General features: G+C 39.3%; 1 protein-coding gene across 7 annotated transcripts in view; it reads left to right on the top strand.

The window, feature by feature from the left end:
• The window catches only part of YIPF6 (Yip1 domain family member 6), an 87,647-nt gene that overhangs the window by 28,666 nt on the left and 34,002 nt on the right, over window positions 1-24,979 (top strand). Inside the window, exons 7-8 of one of the 7 annotated variants that reach the window (XR_010940006.1) lie at window positions 923-2,379; window positions 3,768-5,932. The exons of 4 other annotated variants lie outside the window; for them this stretch is intronic. Coding sequence is in view for 2 of the 3 variants with exons in the window: in XM_067723415.1 (XP_067579516.1) it covers window positions 923-1,041 (119 nt within the window). In the remaining variant the exon portion in view is untranslated. Of the gene's footprint in view, window positions 1-922; window positions 5,933-24,979 lie in introns of those variants that run through there. 2 more of the 7 variants (XM_067723419.1, XM_067723415.1) reach the window with 2 other exon arrangements.

Raw genomic sequence — 24,979 nt, 5'->3', positions numbered from 1 at the left:
TTTATGTGCAATAACATCTCTTTGGAACATGGTTAAAAGCCAAGAAGTAATCCAAAAGTAAGGTCTGAGAATGCCAGAATTGATATTCCAAGGATTGTATTAAGCTTGGGTGCTTTAACTACCCATGGAAGAGCCCCTCATTCCCTCACTTAGAGTCTGATAATTTACCGTACATGTAGTTCTGAATAACTTAGTTATCAAGTGTCCAGGCCCACAGTGGTTCAGCAAGTAGAATCTTAGATGAGAGAGAAGTTCCTGTAATTCAGCAAATATGTATTAAACACAGACTGTGTGTCAGGCATTGTGCTAGGCATGGTCTCTATCCTCCGAGTTCACAATCTAGGCATAAAAGTTTTCCAGGTGGGCAATGGAAGTCTATGCAGTGTATAGTGGAGACACAGAAGAGGTAAGTGGGCAGTTCTACCTGGGGTGGCAGGATACCAGATGGTTGTTCAGGAAAGGTTTCCTTGAAGGGTGATTATTGATGAGTAAAAAGATGAGTATATGTTTCCTGGATGGACAAGAGGATTGGCATCTAAAAGAGCTGATAACTTATTAAGAACAAGTACTCAAAAAACACAGCAGTGTGAAGCCATTTGCCATAGGAGTTTTGTAAGCCTATTTAGCACAGTTCAGTAACTTCTCAGAAAAGGGTAAGAAACCCCTTTTAGAAAGGTTTCCATCTTAAATGGTTGAAACCTTTCCAAGCTTTCATACTTGAAACAGGTAGCCCTCAGCTGTCCAGAAAACTATGCTGCCAAATGCCTTTTTCTCTGAGGATCACAAATGTAACTGAACTTATAGTATATAATTCTGTGTCCCAGACTATGTCAGGCCCCTTCAAGTTTAGTAAATGTTAGTAGTTGTGACAGTCTTATTGTATTAAATATTCCTTTTTGTTGTCTTGTTTTGCTTTGTTTAGCCTCTACAGCTTTCCTTGCTGATAGCCAGCCTCCAAACCGCAAAGCCCTTGCTGTTTATCCTGTTTTCTTGTTTTACTTTGTCATCAGTTGGATGATTCTCACCTTCACTCCTCAGTAAATCAGGAAATGGAAATTAAAAACCAGGGAATTCAAAGCTCATTTCAAAGATGCAATTCACCGTGGAGTTTTGCCTTTGGCCCTCTTTTGTCTAATTTTGGAGGTATTTGGTAACTGGGTATACGAGGAGATTAAAAGGGAACCATAAAGCACCGTCACCGTTTATGTAAGGAACTGATGTTTGAAAGGCCGTCCTTTCCTTCTTAATGTTATTTCTTTAAAATATGTGTGCATTGTACACACAGTATAATGCCTCCTTAAGGCATGATGGGGTCACTGTGGTCCATTTGGGTGACAACCAATGACTTGGGAAGCACATGGATACATCCTGCAAGTTGAATAGAGTTGGTAACTATATTTTCAGTTTTGAGAATACCAGTTCAGGTGCAGCTCTTAAACATATTGCCTTATGACTATTAGAATATGCCTCTCTTTTCATAAATAATAAGGGATAGTCTATTTTACTTCTCTTAAGCTTAAAAAGACAATGAGAGAGGTTGGGAAAGGGGTACATAGATGTGGGAGGAGAAAACATCTAAGCAAAATTCAGATTTTGACTAGAGAAAATTCTGTACTTGCTTAAAAAAAAGCAAAGGACATCTAAAACATAGGCTTTTTTAGTCTTTCTGTATAGTCACCTTTCTGCCATGCTTAATAGCAGCTCAGTGACACTCTTAATTTTTTTAACATCTTTATTGGAGTATAATTGCTTTACAATGGTGTGTTAGTTTCTGCTTTATGACAAAGTGAATCAGTTATACATATACATATGTTCCCATATCTCTTCCGTCTTGCATCTGTCTCCCTCCCTCCCACCCTCCCACCCTCCCTATCCCACCCCTCTAGGTGGTCACAAACCACCGAGCTGATCTCCATGTGCTATGCGGCTGCTTCCCACTAGCTATCTATTTTACGTTTGGTAGTGTGTATATGTCCATGCCACTCTCACTTTGTCACAGCTTACCCTTTCCCCTCCCCATATCCTCAGGTCCATTCTCTAGTAGGTCTGTGTCTTTATTCCCATCTTACCCCTAGGTTCTTCATGACCTTTTTTTTTTTTCTTGGATTCCATATATATGTGTTAGCATACAGTATTTGTTTTTCTCTTTCTGACTTACTTCACTCTGTATGACAGACTCTAGGTCCATCCACCTCACTACAAATAACTCAATTTCGTTTCTTTCTATGCCTGGACACTCTTAATTTTTAATCTTACTTCCCAGTTCTGCATATGCAAGCTAAGGTGTTAGCAGTCAACTTGTAATTTTCCTTTGACTGAAGCTCTCAGTGGACCAATGATTGAACTTACCCAAGTAGAAGACCTCAGAAATTTAGATTGGTAGGTCCCTAATGCATATTATCATGTGGGCAGCTTCTCTTAAGGGTAGAATGAGGCAGTTTGGATACAGCATAGCTGTAAGGAATTTCTTGCTATTCTGTGTAGTCTGACCTCTAACTAAAAAGTAAAGCTAAATCAAAGGCTGCATTTAACCATGTAAACATGGAGGGATTTAGTGTTCTAATGGCTGATTTCACAGAACAACTAGATGCTTAAGAGCATGAGGTAGGATGAGTTGAGTTTACAGCTGCCGCCTTTTCATAGTGGGCTTAGCAGTTTTTTCATTAGGTGTGTTTTTCGGGTTGGGGATAGCAGTTTGTTTTCTTGGTTTTAGACTTTATTTGTAAAGCCAATTAGCTCTCCTTTAGAGAAGTACTTTTTTGCACATGTGCACCTACTTGTATTCTCAGCTATTTATGCACACAAGTGTGAAGGCTTTTCAGGGAGCAGAGTGTCTGGGACAGGCTGATTCTGAGCTAATCAGGGTTCTTTTAAGGTAATATGAGCTGCTGCCTTCTATAAATTGCACAGTGAAAAACTCTTAATAGACAAAGATTAGGAGTCAGGCAGAAAACATTCATTGTAAATATAGTTACTTATAAAAATAGGAATTTCTTATTCCACATCTTTTCTTTATCATGGAGTTTATTTATTCACTGGTATTTAAAGATGACCTATGCATAGATATATAATTTTTAAAATATACTTTCTCCATCCCCAGATTAACCAAATGAACAATACTAGGACAAATGAGTACTTGGAATGATATTCAATTACAGAGCATTACAAAATTGGTCCCCTCTGTCTCAGCATTGTCTAGATATTTTGGTTATGTATTTGTATTTGTTTCAATTTCCCTTTTAAATTTCAAAATAAACCCTGTTAGGACAAAGCCAATGTTTCAGTCTTGATAAATAAAATATTTTGAAACTGGTTCTGATTTTAAAATTGGTCCTAAATTATCATCCATTTCCATTGTCTGAAAGTTTCTAACTTCCCACTAAAAACATCTCTTCCAAAGTTGTTTTGTAATCTATCCCAATGATTATAATGTGAAATTAAAGAAATAATCATGCTTCTCAAAAGGGAATTAAATCTTCACTGAATTTTACTCAGGCTAAATATTTGGTCAGAAATTCCTAAGGCCACAACTTTGGTGGGGTTTGTGTGTGTGTGAGGGGGGTATTATACATATTGGGTGTTAAGGCAACTTGTTCTGTGTTTTAATCTGTTGCTTTTGGGTGACTTAGGGAATGGTTTTATTTGATTTAAATGAAGGCGGGTAAGATGGAGATTTAATTATCTTTCTGAAAATGAGTGGTCAATTTGAGGGTATAAATAAATATTTTCTTAATATATTCAAAAAAGTGCATTGCTTTCTGTCACAGAAGACCTGAGTATCTGGAAGTTGTAACCCTCAACACAGCTTTCCCTGATTTGCTGCAGAGGCACGTGGCTAATTATAGAAAGGAAGACTAGAAGGGAAGGGGACTCCAGCAAAGGAAACCCTGTTCCGGGAATTGGAAGGTTTCACGCTTTAGATGAAATTCAAGCATGTGATGTGCATTACTGCCATCGTGGCTTATCACTTGCTGCTCCTGCTTCTGAGATTGAGACTCCGTTGTCATATTCTTTAGCAATAGGAAAGGTGAAGACTGGATTTAATTGCTGTTCAGATTATAAATACTCAATTGATGTGAACATCTTTTTTGCAGTGTAGTCTTAAAAGTCAATCATTAATCGTCAAGTCTTTTGCCTCTTAAGTGGTTTACTACATGAGTTGAGTTGTATCTTTTCATTGTGGGGATTTTCTTTTGGGCAAGGTGAGGGGGTCACAGGGCATGGGGCTAGTAAGCATTTTACTGTTTACTGTATTTGTCTTTTTATAAAGTGTCCCCCAAAATGTGATTAGAAGGCTGACAAGCCTATATTTGAAGGTTTAATTGTGTACGTTATATAATCTAAGTACTTACTGTATTTGAACTTCCTGTTTATTCCTGGAGATGAAAATGAAAATCTCCCATCATTTCCAATTCTTGGATAACATCAAGTCATTGAAATTTATCTAAGGCCTATCATGATATGATCAGACATCTATTGCATGCAGTTGTTTTATTCCAGAGTAAAATACTGAAATTGTGCTTCTTAATTAAACTGTTCATTTCTGAGACAATTTGGATAGAAATAAATGTGTGAATGTTAATGCATATATGTAAATTAGAAATACTTTTTTAGATTCATGGGCTTTTATTAAAAATAAAGAATTTCTAGGGATTTACTTAGGTCATAAGATGGCTAAATAATAATGTGACAATAATATTACTACAAATAATAGCTAACATTTATTGGGCACTTACTGTGTGCCAGACACTACTCTATTTTTTTAAGAATTTTTTGTAACAGCTTTATTGGGATATACTTTACCATAAAATTCACCCTTTTAAAATAATATACAATTCAGTGATTTTTCAGTATATTCACATAATTGTGCAACTATCACCACTGTCTCATTTTAGAACATTCCCATCACTTCACAAAGAAACCCCAAAGCCATTAGCAGTCATCCTCTTTTTCCCTTTTCCCCAGCCCCTGGCAACCATCAGTCTGCTTTCTGTCTCTGTGGATTTGGCCAGGCACTATTCTTAAGTGCTTTTTATGCATCTCCTCCAATCTTCAACATAAAGTGGTACAATCCTCATTTCACTGGTAGAAAATTGAGGCACAGAAAGGTTAAGTAAATTGTCCAAGGTTACACAGTGAATTGATATTTAAAATAGGAAAACACATTAGCTGAGATCATAGTAGGACACAGTTTTGAATTGCATTGTTATACGTATGAAATGAATACACCTCCTCCCCAGGGTATGTTCCCTGTTACTAGCCATTACAACGTACAGCTCACTGGAGGTCAATAACTCGTTTTTTTCTGAGTACTAGAATACTATATTAGCATCTGAGAAAGACACAGCGGTTATACATTGGGAAGAGTTAGGTTTGCTGCCCTCACTCCTCCTTGAGCCCCTTTTCTTTCCCCTCCTCCCACCACCAGACACATACACCCCTCCCCTTTTTCTCAAAGTCTTAAGAATCAAGCAGCTTCTGCCTCTTTCGTTTTAATTCTCCCAGTGGGATGGTTAACACATCAAAATTTAACGTGTCTATTCAGGTGTTTATAGTCATGGGATGCCACTGGTCACATGTAGTACCAGCTATATTCCTAAGACCTCAGAGAGCAGTAGTGTGAAAATAGAATGCCTTTCTATTTGGGTTAAACTAGGTGGGGTAAAGAAATAACACAGTAAATAAAGGCTTTGCCTTAATGAAGTCAGTGTTCCAGCCTGGTAGGAAGTGGCTACACGCTGCTCTTGTTCACTCTGTTCTCTTTTAGAGCCTTTGTATTCTGCACCATCTCTGCTGGTAATTTCTTGGTCCTCTTCGATGCTCTGTTTTAATCCTGATTTTTCCTATAATTAAAGAACCTGTGAAAAGAATAAATCTGTAAAATGATTTGTGAATATTAAATGTGCAAATAAAAAACACTGGAAGAGGAGAATTTGCACGTGCCTGTTCTTGTGCTGAAAGGCATGGGGATATTTCCTGCATACTGTTTTCAGATATATTGTCATCAGAAAATATTGAATGCTGTGTAGGATTGCACAGGTAGCAAGTTAGGAAGTCACATTTACTGAGCAAATATTTACCAGATGCTATAATAGCCGTTTTATGAACAGTACTGCTCCCAGTGAATTTAAGGTTCTTGCCTTGTCGCAAAAGAATTCGGAGACAAGCAGGGAGTTAAGAAAGTAAAGTGAGGATTTATTTAAGCAAGAATACGCTCTCAGAGGGAGAGCAGACAGATGGGTGAGGAGCTGCTGCCCTGGGTTTCTCTGGCAAGCCGGTTATGAGGGGCATACAAATAAAGGGGCAGAGTATTCACTGGGGAAGGAGGGGTTTGGGGGTCGTATTCCCTGATTTTCATCCCAGCTCTATCTTCCTGAGGGGAGGAGGGATTTCTGTTCTTATTTGTTTTAGATCAGAAGTATCATGGTGTCAGTGCATGATGGGTACTTCTCATCTGTAAGGCTAATTTTATTGTAATGAGAGCATAATGAGCAACAGGTCACATTCGGACATAGGAGATTCCTGTCTTTCCCCACCTTTCTTTGTCTGCTTCCAGGACACTTATCACCCAAAACGTGTGGTTTACTGTCAGTCTGGAGGTTCCTGCTTTCTTAACATCTTTCTTGGGGTATAATTGCTCCACATTGGTGTGTTAGTTTCTGCTGTACAACAGAGTGAATCAGCTATACATATACATATATCCGCATATCTCCTCCCTCTTGCGTCTCCCTCCCACCCTCCCTATCCCACCCCTCTAGGTGGTCAAAAAGCACCGAGCTGATCTCCCTCTGCTATGCGGCTGCTTCCCACTAGCTAGCTATTTTACACTTGGTAGTATTTATAAGTCCATGCCACTCTCTCACTTCGTCCCAGCTTACCCTTCCCCCTCCCCGTGTCCTCAAGTCCATTCTCTACGTCTGCGTCTTTATTCCTGTCCTGCCCCTAGATTCTTCGGAACTATTTTTTTTTTTTGATTCCATATATATGTGTTAGCATACGGTATTTGTTTTTCTCTTTCTGACATACTTCACTCTGTATGACAGACTCTAGGTCCATCCATCTCACTACAGACAACTCAATTTTGTTTCTTTTTATGGCTGAGTAATCCATTGTACATATGTGCCACATCTTCTTTATCCATTCATCTGTTGATGAACACTTTGATTGCTTCCATGTCCTGGCTATTGTAAATAGTGCTGCAATGAACATTGTGGTACATGACTCTTTTTGAGTTATGGTTTTCTCAGGGTATATGCCCAGTAGTGGGATTGCTGGGTCATATGGTATTTCTATTTTTAGTTTTTTAAGGAACCTCCATACTGTTCTCCATAATGGCTGTATCAATTTACATTCCCACCAACAGTGCAAGAGGGTACCCTTTTCTCCACACCCTCTCCAGCATTTGTTTGTAGATTTTTTGATGGTAGCCATTCTGAGTGGTGTGAGGTGATACCTCATTGTAGTTTTGATTTGCATTTCTCTAATGATTAGTGATGTTGAGCATTCTTTCATGTGTTTGTTGGCAATCTGTATATCTTCTTTGGAGAAATGTCTATGTAGGTCTTTGCCCATTTTGGGATTGGGTTGTTTGTTTTTTTAATATTGAGCTGCATGAGCTGCTTGTAAATTTTGGGAGTTTAATCCTTTGTCAGTTGCTTCATTTGCAAATATTTTCTTCCATTCTGAGGGTTGTCTTTTGGTCTTGTTTATGGTTTCCTTTGCTGTGCAAAAGCTTTTAAGTTTCATTAAGTCCCATTTGTTTAATTTTATTTTTATTTCCACTTCTCTAGGAGGTGGGTCAAAAAGGATCTTGCTGTGATTTATGTCATAGAGTGTTCTGCCTATGTTTTCCTCTAAGAGTTTGATAGTGTCTGGCCTTACATTTAGGTCTTTAATCCATTTTGAGTTTATTTTTGTGTATGATGTTAGGGAGTATTCTAATTTCATTCTTTTCCATGTAGCTGTCCAGTTTTCCCAGCACCAATTATTGAAGAGGCTGTCTTTTCGCCATTGTATATTCTTGTGGTGTCTGCCCATGGACCCTCACTGTTTACAAGATGTGTGATTTCCTGCCATCAGGCCCCTGCCTCCATTTCTCTGCTCATATCTAGCTACTGCCTGCTGTAACATTCCCCTCTCAAGGAGTCTGGGACCCTTAAAATCTTTTAAGAGGCAGAGGGACCAACGGTCCATCTTATGTAACTGCTTCAAGCTGAGCATGGGTGTTGTCCCTACCTGTGGGTCCAGATCTCCTTACTATCTGTCAGAGATAGGGGTCTTGGGATTGTTGACAGAGGTGGAGAGGGGGAGTAGAAGGAGGCAACAACTTTGTCCAGCAGGTGTTGATGGTCCCCTTTGTCAGGTGGGATGGGTTGGAATCCCTGGCGTAGCATCATTTGAAGCTGGAGTTGTTGCATTCTTGGGTCTGTGATGTTTCTTTGTCCTTTTTGAATAAAAGCTTCAGGTCCTGTAGAGGCTTGATCATCCATCTGGATTTGTTGCAGGAATGGGGACCCCTTCCAGGGCCTGAGAGTGGGCTCGTCTAACACTCGGAAGTGAATTGTCCAAGGAGACACTGTGCTGACAAAGCAGGAGACTTTATTGGGAAGGGGCACTTGGGTGGAGACCAGGAAGGTAAGGGAACCCAGGAGGACTGCTCTTCCACGTGGCTCACAGTCTCAGGTTTTATGATGGTGGGGTTAGTTTTCAGGTTGTCTCTGGCCAGTCATTCTGACTCAGGGTCCTTCCTGGTGGCGCACACATCAGTCAGCAAAGCTGAATTCCAGCGAGGAGGATTCTGGGAGGTTGGTAGGACATATGGACTGGTGTCTCCTTTTGACGTTTCCTGAATTTTTCCTGTTGGTGGTGGCTTGTTAGTTCCATGTTCCTTACCAGGACCTCCTGTCATAAAATAACTCATGCAAATGGTTATTGTAGTGCTGGCCAGGGTGGGCGGTTTCAGTCAGTGTTTCCTCTAACAACTCCCACCTGAGACTTCATACTCAAGATACTTCTTGGGAATCGGGGCGGAGGTCTGTTTCTTTTGTAACTACTTCCTGCTGAGAGTGGGCATAGTCCTGCCTAGTAGAGTAGAAGTCTCTCTCCACCTGATCTAAATCGAGGTATTCTGTGCCTGAAACCAGCATTCACCCTTGTAGTAACAATTTAGCTTGAAACTGTTGGACCCTGTTGGAGATGAACCTTGTAAGCAGTTGAAACAGACAGGGGCCAAACAAGAGGCCTAACAGGGTGGTCATCACCAGGCCCAGAAAAGGAAGGCAAAATTTGGGATGTGGACTGCAGGGTGTGTGACTTTCTTCTGATTGGTTTGTGGCATGGTAACTGGGTGGTGCTCCAGGAATCTTGTGCTCAGCCTGAAGTTACCATCCTCCACCTGAGTGGCGGCCCCAGTTCTGCAGAAGGACTCAAAGATATTGTTATGCATATTCCTTGAGGAGGAACCAGGACCCTGCCCCAAGGCTGCACCACCATTTGACTGCTCCTCCCGTTTCTGCATCCCTTCCCTTCCCTGATTAGAAACTGTTTGAATCTGCCCTTTGGAACTCAGGGAAGGTCTAGGAGGCTGAATGAAGTCTATATCCTACAAACAGGAAACAGGGGGCACAGAAAGGGTTTGTACTCTGGAGCCCCACAAAGTCCTGCTCAGTTTTAATTCAGGGAACTGGGCAACGACGGCTCTGGCATCTTCCTGTTAAAATGAGGCATAGTGCTGCCTCAGTTTGGAGAATAGACACTGAATTGGAAATATTTCTGAGTTCCAAGTCCTGGATCTTAGTCTCGTATGATTAAAATCTCAATCCCTTGGTCTGCCATTTTGGTGTAACAGACCAAATTAAAAGTAGTTGGAGGAGTGACAACTGGAATTTTAATAGACAAAATAAATCTCATTTCTTTTCAGGAGAATAAACCTGAAACCCAGTCTGGACCTGGCGCTTTGGGGAGCCTTGTAGCCAGGTGACCAGTTGTCTAGTTTTATCTAAGTAGGTTTTAACTTTTAATGTGGTATTTATACATAGATAACAAGTGCTATTGGTCATCATACATGTTTATTCTTTTTGTTAATGTATGATCTAAAACAATTTCATTGTCTAAAAATGTAATAGTTACAAGAGGACACCTTTAAAAAGTAAGGTTGCAGTTGACAGCTGCCAGCACACATTGTTTTGAGATTGGCTGGTGTCATCCAAGTCTGACACAGCTCAGAAAACTCAAGTTCTTAGCAATACAAGGACTTGACTTGTCTGAAATCACACCCATAGTGTCACCTGGTTATTTCCTTGGATGTCTGAACCACAGCTACTCCATTTTGACTTTCAGTTGCATTTCTCTCCTTAATGGCCAAAGCAGATGTCACTGTTAATGATTTTAGTGCTTTTTTAGATATGAGAAGATGCAAGAACTTGGGGTCATAAAAGCTTCTCCTGAAAGTATCTAACTATCTGAAGACCTGTTCTGCCAGTTTTTCCCAGAGCACAGAGTGCCTCATTCCTGATCTCCTCCCTGAGCTCCTTTCAGGGGGTGTTGAAGGTCAGTGGCTGCCGTGCCCATTGACCTAATCCTTGCAGAGGCAGATGGCAAGTGTCAATTTTCAGTTGGCAGGGCCCCTTCAGGTTCATAAATTTGATCATGGTTTGGGGGGCATTTCATGACCATTTCATCCCATGGTGCCAGGAATGCTCATTCCCAGGTCTGGCAAAGATTTCACTGCTGGGTCACTCAATGCGCTATTCCTGGACTAAGCCTTATTCACAGTAGCCAAAAGTCTCTGGACCACCTGTCTTACTATTCTCTTACGGTCCAGGAAAATATTTGCTGTTGTTGCTTCTTCCCGTATCTAGAGTTACATCATTACCATCATTGATCTTACGTGAAACTATATATCATCATTTTATCAGAGGCTCAGTCACACATTTGGTAATGTAAGAAACAACAATTTTGTAAAACAGGCAATATAAAAAACAATATAGCTAGCAGATTAGTAAGGTCATAAGTAAGAATATATGTCAAGAACTTCCATTAGGTGCAACCCAGTATATCCCAGGTCATCTGACTTACTCTGTTCTGTACCGATCCTTATCGTTAAGGGAAATTATATATTGGCATTGTCCATAAGGCACCCAGCCCAGTTTCCTAGTGTTACTAGGCTGGTTATCTCTAGTATGGATTTAATTGTCCCCAGTATAGAGGAGCCTTTAATTAAAGGCTTAAATTTAAATTACTTAAATTACCATAACCTGGTGTTAACTACATAAATCCATCCCATAATTGTGGGAGGTATTATTCCTTGGCTGAAATTTTGGTTGTTGCTCTGATTGAGCCTGAGTAATAGAGGAAAATTCATATTTATGGCCAGAGTCAGAGCAGGTATTATTAATTGGCTAGGTGAGGGGATCCCACCTAGTAATATCACTAGTGGCCTAAACAGGACTATAATTTCTTTCTTCTAGAATACATTTTCTAAGAGCCAACCAATTAGAGCCATCAAGTGGAGAAATACACCAAGGTAACACAGAAGTACTAGACACAGGTAATTGGCCACAAACCCAACAATTGGATTGATTTTTTAAAACAAGCATAGGATCATGCCCATGATGGGAAAATATTTGATTCATATGCAAGGGTCCAAGAAGTCAAGAAAACATTATAAATGATCATATGAGTCAGGTCCAAGATCTTGGGCAAGCTGTCTACTTCTGCTGTTGTCTTCTTCTCATCCAGGTATGAGTGTAGTTTCTCCTTTGTTTGAGCATTGTTTTAAGGTGATTTTGAGGTCAGCCACCCTCTCCATAGGCCAGTCCAGTGCAGGGGCTCTTTGTGAGTGGAAATTAATCCAAGAGTCAATTCCCGGGGGACCTTGAAGATGGCGGAAGAGTAAGACGCGGAGATCACCTTCCTTCCCACAGATACACCAGAAATACATCTACACGTGGAACAACTCCTACAGAACACCTACTGAACGCTGGCAGAAAACCTCAGACCTCCCAAAAGGCAAGAAACTCCCCACGTACCTGGGTAGGGCAAAAGAAAAAACAGAGACAAAAGAATAGGGACGGCACCTGCACCAGTGGGAGGGAGCTGTGAAGGAGGAAAAGTTTCCACACACTAGGAAGCCCCTTCGCGGGCGAAGACTGCGGGAGGCGGAGCGGGGAGCTTCGGAGCCACGGAGGAGTGCACAGCAACGGGTGCGGAGGGCAAAGTGGGGAGATTCCCGCACAGACGATCGGTGCCGACCGGCACTCACCAGCCCGAGAGGCTTGTCTGCTCACCCGCCGGGGCGGGCGGGGCTGCGAGCTGAGGCTCGGGTTTCGGTTTTGGACGGAGCGCAGGGAGAGGACTGGGGTTGGCGGCTTGAACATAGCCTGAAGGGGTTAGTGCACCACGGCTAGCCGGGAGGGAGTCCGGGGAAAAGTCTGCACCTGCCGAAGAGGCAAGAGACTTTTTCTTCTCTCTTTGTTTCCTGGTGCACGAGGAGAGGGGTTTAAGAGCACTGCTTAAAGGAACTCCAGAGACGGGCATGAGCTGCGGCTAAAAGCGTGAACCCCAGAGACGGGCGGGAGCTGCGGCTAAAAGCACGGACCCCAGAGACGGGCGGGAGACGCTAAAGCTGCTGCTGCTGCCACCAAGGGGCCTGTGTGCAAGCACAGGTCACTCTCCACAACCCTCTTCCGCGGAGCCTGTGCAGCCCGCCACTGACAGGTTCCCGGGATCCAGGGACAACTTCCCCGGGAGAATGCATGGCGGGCCTCAGGCTGGTGCAACGTCACGCTGGCCCCTGCCGCCGCAGGCTTGCCCCGCACTCCGTGCCCCTCCCTCCCCCCTGGCCTGAGTGCGCCAGAGCCCCCGAATCAACGGATCCTTTAACCCCGTCCTGTCTGAGCAAAAAACAGACGCCCTCAGGCGAGCTACACGTAGAGGCAGGGCCAGATCCAAAGCTGAGCCCCTGTGAGCTGTGAGAACAAAGAAGAGAAAGGGAAATCTCTCCCAGCAGTCTCAGAAGCAGCGGATTAGAGCTCCACAATCAACTTGATGTACCTGCATCTGTAGAATACATGAATAGACAACACATCATCCCAAATTGAGAAGGTGGGCTTCGAGAGCAAGAGCTATGATTTTTTTCCCTTTTCCTCTTTTTGTGAATGTGTATGTGTATGCTTCTGTGTGAGATCTTGTCTGTATAGTCTTGCTTCCACCATTTGTCCTAGGGTTCTATCAGTCCATGTTTTTTTAAAAAATTTTTTTCTTAATAATTAATTTTAATAACTTTATTATACTTTACCTTCATTCTTTCTTTCTTTCTTTCTTTCCTTCCTTCCTTCCCTCCTTTAGACAACGAATCATCCCAAATTGAGGAGGTGGTCTCTGAGAGCAAGATTTATGATTTTTCCCCCTTTACCTCTTTTTGTGAGGGTGTATGTGTATGCTTCTGTGTAAGCATACACATAGCTTTGCTTCCAACGTTTGTCCTAAGGTTCTATCCGTCCCTTTTTTTTTCTAAATAAGTATTTTTTTAATTCAATAACTTTATTATACTTTATTTTATTTTTACTGTATCTTCTTTCTTTCTGTCTTTTTTCCTTCTTTCCCTCCTTCCTTCCTTCCTCCCTCCCTCCCTCCCTCCTTTCTTTCCTTCTTGCCTTCTTTCATTCTTTGCTTCTTTCTTTCTTCCTTCCTTCCTTCCTTCCTTCCCTCCTTTCCTTCTTTCTTTCCTCATACTTCTACTAATTCCCTCTACTTTTTCTCCCTTTTATTCTGAGCCATGTGGATGAAAGGCTCTTGGTGCTCCAGCCAGGAGTCAGGGCTCTGCCTCTGAGGTAGGAGAGCCAACTTCAGGACACTGGTCAACAAGAGACCTCCCAGCTCCACATAATATCAAACGGCGAAAATCTCCCAGAGACCTCCATCTTAACACCAGCACCCAGCTTCACTCAACGACCAGCAAGCTATAGTGCAGGACAACCTATGCCAAACAACTAGCAAAACAGGAACACAACCCCACCCATTAGCAGAGAGGCTGCCTAAAATCATAATAAGTCCACAGACATCCCAAAACACACCACCAGACGTGAACCTGCCCACTAGAGACACAAGATCCAGCCTCATCCACCAGAACACAGGCACTAGTCCCCTCCACCAGGAAGCCTACACAACCCACTGAACCAACCTTAGCCACTGGAGACAGACATCAAAAACAGCGGGAACTACGAACCTGCTGCCTGCAAAAAGGAGACCCCAAACGCAGTAAGATAAGCAAAATGAGAAGACAGAAAAACACACAGCAGATAAAGGAGCAAGATAAAAATGCACCAGACCTAACAAATGAAGAGGAAATAGGCAGTCTACCTTAAAAGGAATTCAGTATAATGATAGTAAGGATGATCCAAAATCTTGGAAATAGAATGGACAAAATGCAAGAAACAGTTAACAAGGACCTAGAAGAAATAAAGATGAAACAAGCAACGATGAACAACACAATAAATGAAATTAAATGTACTCTAGATGGGATCAATAGCAGAATAACTGAGGCAGAAGAACGGATAAGTGACCTGGAAGGTAAAATAGTGGAAATAACTACTGCAGAGCAGAATAAAGAAAAAAGAATGAAAAGAACTGAGGACAGTCTCAGAGACCTCTGGGACAACATTAAACACACCAACATTCGAATTATAGGGGTTCCAGAAGAAGAAGAGAAAAAGAAAGGGACTGAGAAAATATTTGAAGTGATTATAGTTGAAAACTCCCCTAATAAGGGAAAGGAAATAGTTAATCAAGTCCAGGAAGCACAGAGAGTCCCATACAGGATAAATCCAAGGAGAAATACGCCAAGACACATATTAATCAAGCTGTCCAAAATTAAATACAAAGGAAGCATATTAAAAGCAGCAAGGGAAAAACAACAAATAACACACAAGGGAATCCCCATAAGGTTAACAGCTGATCTCTCAGCAGAAACCCTACAAGCCAGAAGGGAATGGCAGGACATACTGAAAGTGATGAAGGAGAAAAACCTGCAACCAAGATTCCTCTACCCAGCAAGGATCTCATTCAGATTTGATGGAGAAATTAAAACCTTTACAGACAAGCAAAAGCTGAGAGAGTTCAGCACCACCAAACCAGCTTTACAACAAATGCTAAAGGAACTTCTCTAGACAAGAAACACAAGAGAAGGAAAAGACCTATAATAACGAACCCAAAACAATTAAGAAAATGGGAATAGGAACATACATATCGATAATTACCTTAAATGTAAATGGATTAAATGCTCCCACCAAAAGACACAGATTAGCTGAATGGATACAAAAACAAGACCCTTATATATGCTGTCTACAAAAGACCCACTTCAGACCTAGAGATGCATACAGACTGAAAGTAAGGGGGTGGAAAAGATATTCCATGCAAATGGAAACCAAAAGAAAGCTGAAGTAGCAATTCTCATATCAGACAAAATAGACTTTAAAATAAGGACTATTAAAAGAGACAAAGAAGGACACTACATAATGATCAAGAGATCGATCCAAGAAGAAGATATAACAATTATAAATATTTATGTACCCAACATAGGAGCACCTCAATACAAAAGGCAAATACTAACAGCCATAAAAGGGGAAATTGACAGTAACACATTAATAGTAGGTGACTTTAACACCCCACTTTCACCCATGGACAGAGCATCCAAAATGAAAATAAATAAGGAAACAAAAGCTTTAAATGATACATTAAACAAGATGGACTTAATTGATATTTATACGACACTCCATCCAAAAACAAGAGAATACACATTTTTCTCAAGTGCTCATGGAACATTCTCCAGAATAGATCATATCTTGGGTCACAAATCAAGCCTTGGTAAATTTAAGAAAATTGAAATTGTATCAAGTATCTTTTCTGACCACAACGCCATGAGACTAGATATCAATTACAGGAAAAGATCTGTAAAAAATACAAACACATGGAGGCTAAACAATACACTACTTAATAATGAAGTGATCACTGAAGAAATCAAAGAGGAAATAAAAAAATACCTAGAAACAAATGACAATGGGACACAACAACCCAAAACCTATGGGATGCAGCAAAAGCAGTTCTAAGGGAGAAGTTTATAGCAATACAAGCCCACCTTAAGAAGCAGGAAACATCTCGAATAAACAACCTAACCTTGTAATTAGAGAAAGAAGAACAAAAAAAACCCCAAAGCTAGAGGAAGGAACGAAATCATAAATATCAGATCAGAAATAAATGAAAAAGAAATGAAGGAAACAATAGCAAAGATCAATAAAACTAAAAGCTGGTTCTTTGAGAAGATAAACAAAATAGATAAAGCACTAGCCAGACTCATCAAGAAAAAAAGGGAGAAGACTCAAATCAATAGAATTAGGAATGAAAAAGGAGAAGTAACAACTGACACTGCAGAAATAAAAAAGATCATGAGAGATTACTACAAGCAACTCTATGCCAATAAAATGGACAATCTGGAAGAAATGGACAAATTCTTAGAAATGCACAACCTGCCAAGACTGAATCAGAAAGAAATTGAAAATATGAACAGACCAAACACAAGCACTGAAATTGAAACTGTGATTAAAAATCTTCCAACAAACAAAAGCCCAGGAACAGATGGCTTCACAGGCGAATTCTATCAAACATTTAGAGAAGAGCTAACACCTACCCTTCTAAACTCTTCCAAAATATAGCAGAGGGAGGAACACTCCAAAATTCATTCTACGAGGCCACCATCACCATGATACCAAAACCAGACAAGGATGTCACAAAGAAAGAAAACTACAGGCCAATATCACTGATAAACCTAGATGCAAATATCCTCAACAAAATACTAGCAAACAGAATCCAACAGCACATTGAAAGGATCATACAGCATGATCAAGTGGGATTTATTCCGGGAATGCAAGGATTCTTCAATATACACAAATCTATCAATGTGATCAAGCATATTAACAAATTGAAGGAGAAAAAGCATATGATCATCTCAATAGATGCAGAGAAAGCTTGCGACAAAATTCAACACCATTTATGATAAAAAGCCCTGCAGAAAATAGGCATAGAGGGAACTTTCCTCAACATAATAAAGGCCATATATGACAAACCCACAGCCAACATCATCCTCAATGGTGAAAAACTGAAAGTATTTTCACTAAGATCAGGAACAAGACAAGGTTGCCCACTCTCACCACTCTTATTCAATATAGTTTTTGAAGTTTTAGCCATGGCAATCAGAGAAGAAAAGGAAATAAAAGGAATCCAAATCAGAAAAGAAGAAGTAAAGCTGTCACTGCTTGCAGATGATATGATACTATACATAGAGAATCCTAAAGATGCTACGAGAAAACTACTAGAGCTAATCAATGAATTTGGTAAAGATGCAGGATACAAAATTAATGCACAGAAATCTCTGACATTCCTAAACACTAATGATGAAAAAGCTGAAAGTGAAATCAAGAAAACACTCCCATTTACCATTACAACAAAAAGAATAAAATATCTAGGAATAAATCTGCCTAAGGAGACAAAAGACCTGTATGCAGAAAATTATAAGACACTGATGAAAGAAATTAAAGATGATACAAATAGATGGAGAGATATACCGTGTTCTTGGATTGGAAGAATCAACATTGTGAAAATGACTCTATTACCCAAAGCAATCTACAGATTCAATGCAATCCCTATGAAAATACCACTGGCTTTTTTCACAGAACTAGAACAAAAAATTTCACAGTTTGTATGGAAACATAAAAGACCCCGAATAGCCAAAGCAATCTTGAGAATGGAAAATGGAGCTTGAGGAATCAGGCTCCCTGATTTCAGACTATACTACAAAGTACAGTAATCAAGACAGTATTATACTGGCACAAAAACAGAAAGATAGATCAATGGAACAGGATAGAAAGCCCAGAGATAAACCCATGCATGTATGGTCACCTTATCTTTGATAAAGGAGGCAGGAATGTACAGTGGAGAAAGGACAGCCTCTTTAATAAGTGGTGCTGGGAAAACTGGACAGGTACATGTAAAAGTATGAGATTAGATCACTCCCTAACACCATACACAAAAATAAGCTCAAAATGGATTAAAGACCTAAATGTAAAGCCATAAATTATCAAACTCGTAGAGGAAAACATAGGCAGAACACTCTATGACATAAATCACAGCAAGATCCTTTTTGACCCACCTCCTAGAGAAATGGAAATAAAAACAAAAATAAACAAATGGGACGAATGAAACTTCCAAACTTTTGCACAGCAAAGGAAACCATAAACAAGACCAAAAGACATCCCTCAGAATGATAGAAAATATTAGCAAATGAAGCAACTGACAAAGAATTAATGTCCAAAATTTACAAGCAGCTCATGCAGCTCAATAACAAAAATACAAACAACCCAATCCAAAAATGGTCAGAAGGCCTAAATAGACATTTCTCCAAAGAAGATATACAGATTACCCAAAAAACCCATGAAAGAATGCTCAATATCATTAATCGTTAGAGAAATTAAAATCAAAACTTCAAGAAGATATCATCTCACACCGCTCAGAATGGCCATCATCAAAAAATCTAGAAAAAAAAAATGCTGGAGAGGGTGTGGAGAAAAGGGAACATTCTTGCACTGCTGGTGGGAATGTGAAATGGTACAGTCACTATGGAGAACAGTATGGAGTATTCCTTAAATAACTACAAATAGAACTACCACATGACCCAGCAATCTCACTACTGGGCATATAACCTGAGAAAACCATAATTCAAAAAGTCATGTACCAAAATATTCATTACAGCTCTATTTACAATAGCCTGGAGTTGGAAACCACCTAAGTGTCCATCATCAGATGAATGGATAAAGAAGATGTGGCACATATATACAATGGAATATTACTCAGCCATAACAAGAAACGAAATTGTGATATTTGTAATGAAGTGGATAGACCTAGCATCTGTCATACAGAGTGAAGTAAGTCAGAAAGAGAAAGACAAATACTGTATGCTAACAAATATATATGGAATTTAAGAAAAAAGCTGTCATGATTAACCTAGGGGTAAGACTGGAATAAAGACTCAGACCTACGAGGAAATGGACTTGAGGATATGGTGGGGGGAAGGGTAAGCTGTGACAAAGCGAGAGTGAGGCATGGACATATATAAACTACCAAACATAAGGTAGATAGCTAGTGGGAATCAGCCGCGTAGCACAGGGAGATCAGCTTGGTGCTTTGTGACCGCCTGGAGGGGTGGGATAGGGAGGGTGGGAGGAAGGGAGACGTAAGAGGGAAGAGATATGGGAACATAAGTTTATGTATAACTGATTCACTTTGTTATAAAGCAGAAACTAACACACCATTGTAAAGCAATTATACTCCAATAAAGATGTAAAAAAAGAAAGTGTGTTCTTCCTATATTTTCCTCTAAGTGCTTTATAGTGTCTCTAATAAATTTTTAGTTTATTTTTGTGTATTGTGTTAGGGAGTGTTCTAATTTCATTCTTTTCCGTGTAGCTGTCCAGTTTTCCCAGCACCACTTATTGAAGTGAGTGTTTTCTCCCTTGTATATCCTTGCCTCCTTTGTCACAGATTATTTGACCATAGGTGCGTGGGTTTATCTATGGGCTTTCTATCTTGTTCCATTGATTTATATTTCTGTTATTGTGCCATTACCATACTGTCTTGATTACTGTAGGTTTGTAGTATTGTCTGAAGTCAGGAAGTCTGATTCCTCCTGCTCCGTTTTTTTTTCCCTCAAGACTGCTTTGGCTATTTCGGGGTCTTTTTTGTCTCCATACAAATTTTAAGATTTTTTGTTCTACTAATGTAAAAAAATGCCATTGATAATTTGATAAAGATTGCATTGAATCTGTAGATTGCTTTGGGTAGTATAGTCATTTTCACAATGTTGATTCTTCCAATCCAAGAACATGGTATATCTCTCCATCTATTTGTATTATCTTTAATTTCTTTCATCAGTGTTCTTTAATTTTCTGCATACAGGTCTTTTGTCTCCTTAGGTAGGTTTATTCCTAGATATTTTTATTCTTTGTGTTGCAGTGGTAAATGGGAGTGTTTCATTAATTTCTCTTTCAGATTTTTCATCATTAGTGTATAGGAATGCTAGAGATTTCTGTATATTAACTTTATATCCTGCAACTTTACCAAATTCACTGATTAGCTCTACTAGCTTTCTCGTGGCATCTTTAGGATTATCTACATATAGTATCATGTCCTCTACAAACAGTGACAGTTTTACTTCTTCTTTTGCAATTTGGGTTCCTTTTGTTTCTTTTTTTTGACATATTTATTGGAATATAATTGTTTTACCATAGTGTGTTAGTTTCCGCTTTCTAACAAAGTGATTCAGTTATACATATGTTCCCATATCTCTTCCCTCTTGTGTCTCCCTCCCTCCCACCGTCCCTATCCCACCCCTCCAGGCAGTCACAAAGCACGGAGCTGATCTCCTTGTGCTATGCGGCTGTTTCTCACTAGCTATCTACTTTACGTTTGGTAGTGTATATATGTTCATGCCTCTTGCTCACTTGGTCACAGCTTACCCTTCCCCCCCGTATCCTCAAATCCATTCTCCAGTAGGTCTGTGTCTTTATTCCCATCTTGCATCTAGGTTATTCATGACCTTTTTTTTTTAGATTCCATATATATGTGTTAGCATATGGTATTTGTTTTTTTCTTTCTGACTTACTTCACTCTGTATAACAGCCTCTAGTTCGATCCACCTCACTACAAATAACTCAATTTCGTTTCATTTTATGGCTGAGTAATATTCCATTGTATATATGAGAGTCATCTTCTTTACCCATTCATCTGTTGATGGACACTTATGTTGCTTCCATGTCCTGGCTATTGTAAATAGAGCTGCAGTGAATATTTTGGTACATGACTCTTCTTGAATTATGCTTTTCTCAGGGTATATGACCAGTAGTGGGATTCCTAGGTCGTATGGTAGTTCTATTCGTAGTTTTTTAGGGAACCTCCATACTGTTCTCCATAGTGGCTGTATCAGTTTACATTCCCACCAACAGTGCAAGTGGGTTCCCTTTTCTCCACACTCTCTCCAGCATTTATTGTTTCTAGAATTTTGGATGATGTCCATTCTGAGCGGTGTGAGATGATATCTCATTGTAGTTTTGATTTACATTTCTCTAATGATTAATGATATTGAGCATTCTTTCATGGGTATTTTGGCAGTCTGTACATATTCTTTGCAGAAATGTTTGTGTAGGTCTTCTGCCCATTGTTGGATTGGGTTGTTTGTTTTCTTTCATATTCAGCTGCATGAGCTGCTTGTAAATTTTGGAGATATTACTACATTGTCAGTTGCTTCATTTGCAAATATTTTCTCCCATTCTGAGGGTTGTCTTTTGGTCTTGTTTATGGTTTCTCTTGCTGTACAAAAGCTTTTAAGTTTCATTAGGTCCCATTTGTTTATTTTTGTTTTTATTTCCATTCCTCTAGGAGGTGGTTCAAAAAGGATCTTGCTGTGATTTATGTCATAGAGTGTTCTGCCTATGTTTCCCTCTAACAAGTTGATAGTGTCTGGCCTTACATTTAGGTCTTTAATTCCTTTTGAGTTTATTTTTGTGTATGGTGTTAGGGAGTGTGCTAATTTCATACTTTTACATGTACCTGTCCAGTTTTCCCAGCACCACTTATTGAAGAGGCTGTGTTTTCTCCACTGTATATTGTTGCCTCCTTTATCAGAGATAAGGTGACCATATGTGTGGGGGTTTATCTCTGAGCTTGCTATCCTGTTCCATTGATCTATATATTTGTTTTTGTGCCAGTAGCATACTGCCTTGATTACTGTAGCTTTGTAGGATAGTCTGAAGTCAGGGAGCCTCATTCCTCCAGCTCCGTTTTTCTTTCTCAAGATGGCTTTGGCTATTCGGCATCTTTTGTGTTTCCTTACAAATTGTGAAATCTTTTGTTCTAATTCTCTTAAAAATGCCAGTGGTAGTTTGATAGGGATTGTATTGAATCTGTAGATTGTTTTGGGTAGCAGAGTCATTTTCACAATGTTGGTTCTTCCAATCCAAGAATAGTGTGTATCTCTCCATTTGTTTGTGTCATCTTTAATTTCTTTCATCAGTGTTATAATTTTCTGCATACAGGTCTTTTGTCTCCTTAGTTAGGTTTATTCCTAGATATTTTATTCTTTTTGTTGCAATGGTAAATGGGAATGTTTTCTTAATTTCTGTTTCAGATTTTTCATCATTAATGTATAGGAATGTGAGAGATTTCTCTGCATTAGTGTTGTATCCTGCTACTTTACCAAATTCATTGATTAGGTCTAGTAGTTTTCTGGTAGCATCTTTAGGATTATCTCTTTATTGAAAACTGTCACGTGCAGTGACAGCTGTACTTCTCCTTTTCCGATTTGGATTCCTTTTTTTTCTTTTTCTTCTCTGATTGCTGTTGCTAAAACTTCGAAAACGATGTTGAATAATAATGGTGAGCGTGGGCAACCTTGTCTTGTTCCTGATTTAGTGGGAATGGTTTCAGTTTTTCACCATTGAGGACAATGTTGGCTGTGGGATTGTCATATATGGCCTTTATTATGTTGACGAAAGTTGCCTCTATGCCTACATTCTGGATGCTTTTTATCATAAAAGGGTGTTAAATTTTGTCGCAAGCTTTCTCTGCATCTATTGAGATGATCATATGGTTTTTCTCCTTTAAGTTCTAATATGGTGTATCAAATTGATTGCTTTGTGTATATTGAAGAATCCTTGCATTCCTGGGATAAACCTCACTTTATCATGTTTTATGATCTTTTTAATGTGCTGTTGGATTCTGTTTGCTAGTAGTTTGTTGAGCATATTTGCATCTATGTTCATCAGTGATATTGGCCTGTAGTTTTTTTCTTTGTGACATCTTTGCCTGGTTTTGGTATCAGGTTGACGGTGGCCACATAGAATGAATTTGACAGTGTTCCTCCCTCTGCTATATTTTGGAAGAGTTTGAGAAGGATAGGTGTTAGCTCTTCTCTAAATGTTTGATAGAATTTGCCTGTGAAGCCATTTGGTCCTGGGCTTTTGTTTGTTTGAAGATTTTTAATCACAGTTTCAATTTCAGTGCTTGTGATTGGTCTGTTCATATTTTCTATTTCTTCCTGGTTCAGTCTCAGAAGGTTGTGCTTTCCAAGATTTGTCCATTTCTTCCCAGCTGTCCATTTCATTGGCTTAGATTTGCTTGTGGTAATCTCTCATGATCCTTTGTATTTCTGCAGTGTCAGTTGTTACTTCTCCCTTTTCATTTCTAATTCTATTGATTTGAGTCTTCTCCTTTTTTTTCTTGATGAGTATGGCTAAAGGTTTATCAATTTTGTTTATCTTCTCAAAGAACCAGCTTTTAGTTTTATTGATCTTTGCTATCGTTTCTTTCACTTCTTTTTCATTTCTTCCTGATCTGATCTTTATGATTTCTTTCCTTCTGCTAACTTTGGGTTTTTTTTGTTCTTCTTTCTCTAATTGCTTTAGGTGCAAGGTTAGGTTTTTTATTTGAGATGTTTCTTGTTTTTTTAATGTAGGCTTGTATTGCTTTAAACTTCCCTCTTAGAATTGCGTTTGCTGCATCCCATAGGTTTTGGAGCATCGTGTTTTCATTGTCATTTGTTTCTAGGTATTTTTTGATTTCCTCTTTGATTTCTTCAGTCGTCTCTTGGTTATTAAGTAATGTATTGTTTAGCTGCGATGGGTTTGTATGTTTTAAGTTTTTTTTTCCTGTAATTGATATCTACTCTCAATGCTTCGTGGTTGGAAAACCTACTTGATACAATTTCAAATTTCTTAAATATACCAAGGCATGATTTGTGACCCAAGATATGATCTATCCTGGAGAATGTTCCATGAGCACTTGAGAAGAAAGTGTATTCTGTTGTTTTTGGATGGAATGTCCGATAAATATCAATTAAGTCCATCTTGTTTAATGTATCATTTAAAGCCTGTGTTTCCTTATTTATTTTCATTTTGGATGATCTGTCCATTGGTGAAAGTGGGGTGTTATAGTCCCCAACTATGATTGTGTTACTGTCAATTTCCCCTTTTATGGCTGTTAGTATTTGCCTTTTGTATTGAGGTTCTCCTATGTTGGGTGCATAAATATTTGCAATTGTTATATCTTCTTCTTTGATCTATCCCTTGATCATTATGTAGTGTCCTTCTTTGTCTCTTGCAATAGTCTTTATTTTAAAGTCTGTTTTGTCTGATCTGAGAATTGCTACTCCAGCATTCTTTTGATTTCCATTTGCATGGAATATCTTTTTCAATCCCCTCACTTTCAGTGTGTATGTGTCCCTAGGTCTGAAGTGGGTCTCTTCTAGACAGCATATATACGGGTCTTCTTTTTGTATCCATTCATCCAGTCTATGTCTGTTGGTTGGAGCATTTAATCCATTTACTTTTAATGTAATTATTGATATGTATGTCTCTATTACCATTTTCTTAATTGTTTTTTATTTGTTATTGTAGGTCTTTTCTTTCTCTTGTGTTTCCTGCCTAGAGAAATTTCTTCAGTATTTGTTGTTAAGTTGCTTTGGTGTTGCCGAATTCTCTTAGCTTTTGCTTGTCTGTAATGTTTTAATTTCTCCATCAAATGTGAATGATATCCTTGCACTGTAGCGCAATCTTGATTATAGATTTTTCTCCTTCATCACTTTCAATATGTCCTTTCACTCCCTTCTGGCTTGCAGAGTTTCTGCTGAAAGATCAGAAGTTAACCTCATGGGGATTCCCTTGTGTGTTTTTTGTTGTTTTACCCTTGCTGCTTTTAATATTTTTTCTTTGTATTTAATTTTTGATAGCTTGATTAATTTGTGTCTTGGCATCTTTCTCCTTGGATTTGTCCTGTATGGGACTCTCTGTGCTTCCTGCACTTGATTAATTATTTCCTTTCCCATATTAGGGAAGTTTTCAACTATAATCTCTTCGAATATTTTTTCAGTCCCTTTCTT

The sequence above is a fragment of the Pseudorca crassidens genome, chromosome X (assembly GCF_039906515.1).
Source record: "Pseudorca crassidens isolate mPseCra1 chromosome X, mPseCra1.hap1, whole genome shotgun sequence".
NCBI lineage: Eukaryota > Metazoa > Chordata > Mammalia > Artiodactyla > Delphinidae > Pseudorca > Pseudorca crassidens.
The sequence above is the reverse complement of the archived record's forward strand: the minus strand, read 5'-3'. Positions and strand labels throughout refer to the sequence as shown.